This window comes from Pteropus alecto, unplaced genomic scaffold (assembly GCF_000325575.1).
Source record: "Pteropus alecto unplaced genomic scaffold, ASM32557v1 scaffold339, whole genome shotgun sequence".
Lineage (NCBI taxonomy): Eukaryota > Metazoa > Chordata > Mammalia > Chiroptera > Pteropodidae > Pteropus > Pteropus alecto.
Genome location: NW_006442509.1, coordinates 349,803 through 356,999, shown reverse-complemented (window position 1 = coordinate 356,999; position 7,197 = coordinate 349,803). Strand labels below are relative to the sequence as shown.

The 7,197-nt window shown below is 67.2% G+C and overlaps 1 protein-coding gene across 1 annotated transcript in view; it reads right to left on the bottom strand.

The window, feature by feature from the left end:
• The window catches only part of AIRE (autoimmune regulator), an 11,850-nt gene that overhangs the window by 3,671 nt on the left and 982 nt on the right, over nucleotides 1-7,197 (bottom strand). The window contains exons 2-11 of the mRNA XM_006922574.2: nucleotides 7,108-7,197; nucleotides 6,407-6,581; nucleotides 6,056-6,211; nucleotides 5,623-5,697; nucleotides 4,763-4,876; nucleotides 3,500-3,642; nucleotides 3,260-3,340; nucleotides 2,299-2,414; nucleotides 1,155-1,266; nucleotides 438-634 (exon numbers count right to left, since the gene is read on the bottom strand). Of these exons, the coding sequence (XP_006922636.2) occupies nucleotides 438-634; nucleotides 1,155-1,266; nucleotides 2,299-2,414; nucleotides 3,260-3,340; nucleotides 3,500-3,642; nucleotides 4,763-4,876; nucleotides 5,623-5,697; nucleotides 6,056-6,211; nucleotides 6,407-6,581; nucleotides 7,108-7,197 (1,259 nt within the window). The remainder of the gene's footprint in view (nucleotides 1-437; nucleotides 635-1,154; nucleotides 1,267-2,298; nucleotides 2,415-3,259; nucleotides 3,341-3,499; nucleotides 3,643-4,762; nucleotides 4,877-5,622; nucleotides 5,698-6,055; nucleotides 6,212-6,406; nucleotides 6,582-7,107) is intronic.

Below are 7,197 nucleotides of genomic sequence, written 5' to 3'. Positions count from 1 at the left end.
CCGCGGGCTGGGAGGGACGCGGAAGCCACCCCGCGCCTTCCGCGCCGCCCCGGGGACCCGCCAGGGAGGTCAAGGGCTCCCCTGATCAAGGAGTTTCCAGAATAGTGCGCCCTAAAAGGCTGAAAGGCCTGGTGACTCCCTAACATCCCTCCCCCCTTATTGTCCTGCCTCTTTTGGGGGCGAAGGATTCAGGAACAATGAGAGAATGCCTCTCCCCTGGCTGGAATCCCTCCAGGGGCCCCCTCCCCCAACCTTTCCAGACCCTCATGGCTCTGAGTGCTCCCTCAGCTTCTTCCTGCCTTCCCAAGGCCGGTCTGGCTGCTCCTGGCGGAGGTCTCCCTCAAGCCCTGACCCCTACCCCCCATCGGACTCCTACTGGGCCCCCTGCATGTCACCCTCCTGTTTCAGGTAGGCCCCCTGAAGCCAGCCACCTCAACCCAAGCCCCCTCACCTGCTGCCCCTCGGGGCCCACACATAATAGGGGGCGCAGGGCCGAAGGGTCCAGCACAGGCAGGGGAGCCACAGAAGGTGGGACCAACAGGTGCTTGTAGGCGACAGTGGTGTCCATCCCAGCTGGGGGCTCCCTAGGCAGGCCCCTCGCTTCCTCTCCTGCCGACCTCAGTCCTAGGATGACCTGGAACCAGAGAGTCAGTGCTCGGAATGGCTCCAGGGGACCTGCCCAGCACCACCCAGGGAAGTCGTAGCCCCTGGGACCTTGGGAGCCAGGGCTGGTGTCCTGGACGGAGCCCCACACCAGGCTGGAAAGGCCTGGGTGCAGTGTCTGTGGTCTTCAGCCCTCGACCCCTTCCTGTCTAAAAATGGGGTGCACGGAGCCTGGGGCTGGCAGAGTAAACCCTCGATCTATACCCAGGTGTGTGTCACAACCTGCACATGTTTGCCACACTGGACAGAAGCGCATCCCCAGTGTTGGGTGGACAGTCGAGGCCCCCCAGTCAGAGCACTGAGAAACGGGCCCTCGTAAGGGTGGTGCCCGGTGGCCAGCACCCCCTCGGACTCCGCTGCATGAAGTTGAATTGGTGTGGCCGGGCTGAGGTGGGGCCGTGGTTCGGTGGCTGGGGCAGGCCGACCCACAGGAGTGGCCAAGCGGCAGGACTGCAGGCGGACAGAGGGCCTGGGAGGGGGCCTGTGCGTACCGGGGTCTCTGCGGGCAGCTCCTGGGGCCGCGGCTCCTCGGCCCGCTCCTCGGCCCGGGGCGGGTCCTGCTGGGCTCCTCCCTGGACACAGCTGGAGCACCTCCAGGTCCCACTGCGTGTGCCGTCGCCAGCCAGAAGCATGCAGGGCAAAGCAGAGGGGACAGCGGATCCCCGACCCATGACGCGGAGAGGCCCGAGGGCTCCTCCTGGTCACCCTTTCTTTTACAGATGGAGAAATCGAGGCTCAGACAGGAAGCGGGCAGAGCCACAGTGGGCAGGCCTGCCTGGCCACGCAGCAGGAGAGCCCAGAATGCCTGATATTTACTCCTGGTGCATGGCCCTGGCCGCTGAGGTCAGTGTCCCAGAGTCCTCTGATGAGCCTCAAGAGTGTCTGACAGCCACACCTGCAGTGGCCTGTGCTTGGTTGGCACAAGCCTGCAGCCAGGGCCTTGCTGGGCTGGGGTGCTTATGCCCAGGGGCCTGGCCATGGTCCACAGGGGGAGGGTGCCCAGCAGCAAGGAGGCGGTCAAGGGCAAGGAGGAAGGGAGGAGGACGGGGCAAGGGGGGCGATGGCTGAGCCTTGGGTCACGGCCGCAGCCCCTGAGGCTCAGAGAGACGTGACCGGGCGAGGTCGCCCAGCAGGCGGGGCAGCACTGAACCCCCACGCCCTCTTCTGAGCCCCGTGACCCGCGGGCGCTGGTGGGGGACAGAGCTCTCCCGGTGGGCCAGGGGAGGGGATGCCGGGAGGTGGACCGCCCTCGAGTGCAGCTCCGCGTCTCTGTGCACCCCAACTCCGACCTAGAGGTGGGCTGTGCTTGGGGTGCGGGGTCGGCTGCTCGTGGGAGTTTGGCCGGAATGTGGGGTGAGATGGGGCAGGCTGGCCACGCTTTGCCTTGGGCCTCCATTCCCCTTTGCCGCCCTCAGGGCCCTGCTGGCCAGGCTGGGAGGGTGGTGTGGCCACGCAGGCAGGGCGGTGCCGTGGATGGAGCCGGGCTCCGCCCCCGGCCCAGTGAGCTGAACCAGCAGCGCCCCCCCACCCACCCCGTAGGCGGCCTCTGCTCAGGGTCAGTGGGTGGAGGCGGCCATGCAGCGGGTGGGGGCAGGTGGGTGCTGTGGAGGCAGGGGCGAGGGGTGCCAGCCTCACCTGGGGACCTCCCGGAGCGGGGGGGACAGGCAAGCCAGGTGGAAGGCGCGGGGGCAGCCGTCACAGCAGATGAGCTCCCCGCCGTCCCGGCACACCGCACACTCGTCCTCGTTCTTCTGCGGCATGGAGAGGCCTGTCTCGGGGAGTTGGGGATGGGACGCCCCCACCCAGAGCCCCCACATGGCTCCGCCGCAGGGGCCCCCAGGGGCCCCCAGGTCCCCTGGCCTGCTCCCCCGCTGGCCGACGCCTGCTCCCAGGACCCCCAAGGCCCCTTCCATCCTCTGAGACTCTGGTCCCACACACCCCCCGGGGCCACCCTGTGCTCCAGCCGGCCCCGAGACTGCACGGCCACCTCCATGCCCCTTCCTCGCAGGCAACAGAGTGCAGGCCCGTCGGCCCCGGGCACACGCTGTCCCCTTCGCCCAAGGCCTCCCTCCTGCTTGTGCCCTTGCCTGTATGGCACCCACCATGCCCTCCGGGGCCCCACCTCCTCCAGATGCCCCCAGACTGCCAGGCTGGGCACCCTGCATGGCAATAAGCACTCCTCGCGACAACTGCCCTGGACCCTTCTCCAGCCAGTGGCAGGTGTGGTCAGTGTCGGGATCTGTGACTAGCTCTGACTCATTGAGGCCCAGTATGAGCTTGACACTCTGGGTCCAGGATCCCAGCAGAGGCCACCACCCCACCCACGGGCCGACTGTGAGACGAGGGGCAGCTGGCACCCGGGCCTAACGCCACGGCTTTAAAGACCCAGGATGGCTCACTGTCTCTGACTCGCTTGAATTTTTACGGTTGTGAGTTATCAGAAATAGATCCTACTGGGGGAAAAGAGCCCTGCCCTGCGAACCAGAGCTCGGGCCCTGTCCTAGTCACCGCTGCGAGTGCCCTGCGCACGTGGCAAAGGGGCGGGACCGCCTGCGGGGTCGTGGGGCTAAGCGGCACCCCTGTGGTCTGGCGTTACCTGGTGGAGCTGGGGCTCGCTGGGGAGGGTAGGAGGGGCCGGGCCCCTGCCCTGCTGGCCTGCCCTCGAGTCCCCTCCAGCCTGCGAGGGAGAAGAGAGAGTCACAGACAGGAGGAGCAGCCTGGGCAGCGACACCCCCCAGCCCAGCAGAGATCCTGGCCCGGAGGTGACGCTGCTGCCACTGTGTGTGCTGGAGGTGTGTGTGGGCTGGGGGTGCCAAGGGGCCTCCCCAGGGGTGGCTGGGGCAGTGACCTGGGTCCCCTTGGCTCGGACCAGGGTCTTCAGGCCACCACCGCTGCGGGCCTTAATCTTCCCCGCGCCGGGGTCCTCAAACTTGCTGGGAGTGTAGACTCCCCCGACCTGGATGCACTTCTGGGCACCACCTGGGAGGAGATGCTGAGTGGCCGGGCCGCCTGCCCAGCTGGCCCTGCCCAGCCACACTGCAGGCCCCGGGCTAGTGGCGGGCAGGTGGCAGAGAGGCTAGGTGCCCTGAGCTGGATGCTCCTTCCCCCCACACGCCCCCAGTCAGGTCGGGGGCCAGGGTCCTGGGCACAGGAGTGTTCTGTGCTGGGGCATGTACTGGCTGAAGCGCATCCCCAAGTTCGCGACACCGAGAATCTCAGAATGGAAGCTTATTTGCAAGTAGGGTCTTTGTAATTTGTTGCGATGGGTTCACAGTGGACCCTGCGTCCTATGGCTGGTATCCTCATGAAGAGAGAGGACAGAGAGGGAGGAGGCCCTGTGGCGTTGGAGGCAGAGGCCGGAGTGACGTGACTGTGAGCCGGGCTGCGTGGGTGCCGGCAGCCACCAGGACCTGGGAGACGCCTGCACTCCAGCCTCTCGAGGGAGTGCGGCTTTGCCGACACCTCGTTTTTGGAATTTCTGTTACTTTAAGCCACCCAGTTAGTGGCAATTTGTCATAACAGCCCAGGGAACTACTGCGGGTTCCTCGGGCCCGGCCCCAGTGAGAGGCCAGGGCCCGCAGCAGCTCCCGGGGCCAGCAGTCTGCCGTCCTCAGCGAAGCCAGCCAGTGCCCAGCACCGAAGGTGGACGAAGGAATGGGTACGGGCCAGTGAGAGGCCAGGGCCCGCAGCAGCTCCCGGGGGCCAGCAGTCTGCCGTCCTCAGCAAAGCCAGCCAGTGCCCAGCACAGAAGGTGGAGGAAGGAATGGGTACGGGGGAGGGATGCCGCAGGTCCTACCGAGAGAGCCCCCCCCGGCCGCCCAGGGAGTGGGCACCTTCTGAGGATGTGAGCCTGTGACCAAGGAGGGGCCCAGCCAAGTGGGCGGAGGTGGTCCGGGACGGGGACCTGGACTGCCAGCCTGTTGCAAGCCCCCAGGTCCGCGTGCCTACGAGTCCCAGCCCCCTTGGGGAGCCCTCAGTGCCCCTGGCCCTCCAGAGCCGGCAGAACCATTCGGGGACGCTGTCTGCCCCGTGCACAGTCTGGTCTGCTCTGGAGCCACCAGAGGCCCAGGGGACGTAGACTCGGCATCTGTGCGTCTACCTGACTCAAACACCTGCTGGATGAGGATACCCTCCACGGCCCCGCGGGCTCCTGGGATGTCCCCCGAGGACACGGCCACGGCTCTCTGCACTGACGCGGACATGGTCTGAATCCCTGGGGAAGGTGGCACGAGATGCGGGTCATGGGTCGGGAAGATGGCCCCCGAGCGCTCCTGCACCCGGGGGGCGGGGCCTGAGAGGCACCAGGGCGGGCAAGGAGGGGGCCTGGCCCTCCACACACAGAAGGACAGACAGACAGCTCACACGTCAGAGCAGACAGGCTGTAAGTGTAGAGTACGTGTGAGCGTGTGTGTGAGCGTGTGTGAACGTGTGTGAGTGTGTGTATGAGTGTGTGTGAGCACGTGTGAGCGCGTGTGTTGCGTGTGTGTGAGGGCGTAGCGTGTGTGTGAGCGTGTGTGAACGTGTGTGAGTGCGTGTATGAGTGTGTGTGAGCATGTGTGAGCATGTGGGAGCACGTGTGTTGCGTGTGTGTGAGGGCGTGTGTGAGGGCGTGTGAGTGTGTGAAGGCGTGTATGTGCGTGTGCGTGTGAACGTGTGAGTGTGGGCAGGAAGGAATAAGGACTCCGGGACATGGGCCGGGCTGTGCTTGCTGGAGCAGAGTACCCAGGACCCGCCTTAGGTCAGCAGCGAGAGACCCCAGGAGGCCTCTGGGGCCCTGTGTCCTGGGGCAGGGAGGGGACCAAGGAGGCGTCTCTGGAGGAAGCAGTCGAGCTGACCCTGGAGGGGTGTCCGAGGCATGCCCTCTTCCCCGTGTGGCTGTGGAGTGGGACGTGGTCCCAGGACTGGCCCGCAGAGGGCAGGCCCCAGCCGGACCCCTGACCCTGGCCCGGGGCCTCTCACCGTTGCCCAGCAGGCGGCGCTGCGGCTCCGAGGTGCTCTCTGGCTTCTTGGGGGGCTTGGCCTTCACTTGGGGGCCTGTAGGGGGCGCTGCGGCAGCCGGCCCTCTCCCTGCCAGGGCCAGTTAGACCGCAAGGTGGAGAGTACGGGTGTCCCCCCAACTCCCGTGGGCGCCCTCGTTCTATCAGGCTCCGGTGTCCGCATCAGCGAGAAGGAAGAGACACCCATGTGGCTACTCGCGGGCCTGGGGTCACATTCGGTGTGTCCACTAAACACCCAGGGGACCTCTGCTGCCCTGCCAGGCTGGTTCTGGCTGATCAGGTGGGACAGAAGCTCCCGGAGCCAGCCGGGGAGGGGCGTGGCAGGCGGGGGTGCTGGGGGAGCGGCAGGCTCCCAAGGGGGCATCTGAGACCCAGCAGCTCCTTAACCTGCATACCTGGGCTGGAGGTGCCCCTTGGGGACAGGGCTGCTGGTGGCGTGGTCCGGGACTCCTCTGGGACCTTTCTCTTGGTGGGGGGTCTGGGCAGGGACACAGCGGCCTTGGGCCCAGCGGGGGGCTTTCGCCCCTTCCGGGGCTGACTGAGGTCCACATCTGCAGGGCGCAAGGAGCCGGCCTGGCCTCCAGCCCAGAGCTGATGCCCAGGCCAGGTGGGCGAGGCCTGGGCCTTGACCTTGCAGAACGCGAGACGGTCCTGGGTGATGTCCGGGGGCTCCCTAGACCCCCCACATGCACACCCCTCCCCTCGTCTGTTCCCGCTGCGCCCCAGCCCCCAGCCCAACGCCCCACCTCTGGGGAAGCTGTCCAGGACGGGCTGCAGCCGCGCGTATCTCTCCAGGTTGTAGTCCTTAAAGAGGACCCTCCAGAAGGCCAGGATGGCCCCCGCGTCTTGGGTCAGGAGCCACGAGAGCAGCGCGTGGAAAGCCTGCGGGCAGCCCTCCTTCTCCTTCAGACGCAGGGTCTCCTGAGGCCAGAGCAGGGAGTGGGGCCTGAGCCCCCTCAGTGCCCGCTTCCCGCCGCCGCCACCGGGGACTAGAGGGCGGATGCCGACACAGCGAAGGCTGCTGATGGCCTGGGCGCCGTGTCCATCCCTTGGCTTGGGGCAGGTGTGGGGATGGCGTGGGGGTGTTGGGGTGAGGGCGGCTCCCTTGGAACCCGTCTTAGGGAACCGTGGCCCTGGCTTGGACGTAGGCTTGGGGTGGCTTGGGAGAGGGCATTGGGACCTGGGTTGGAGGCGCACCTGGGCCGTGTCTCGGACACCCTCAGCTGGTGGCTGGGACGTGAAGAGGGCTGGGCACGGGGAGCAGGGGCCCCCCCAGCCTGTCCGGGCGAAGTCCCCCTGGCTCATGGGCGGGGCGTTGGGGGCGGGAGAGTCGGGAGGGGAGGAGCGCGGGCGGGTCCGGCCGGAACTCGCTTCCCCAACGCCAATCCCGGCTCTTTGGCTGCGCGCAGGGAGCGCCAAGGGCGGCGGGGTCTGGGCTGGGGCCCACCTGGAACTTGTCCTCGGGGACCACGTCGTGATCGGCCAGCGCGTGCAGCAGCGGGAAGGCGCTGTCCACAGCCACGGCGATCTCGGTGCG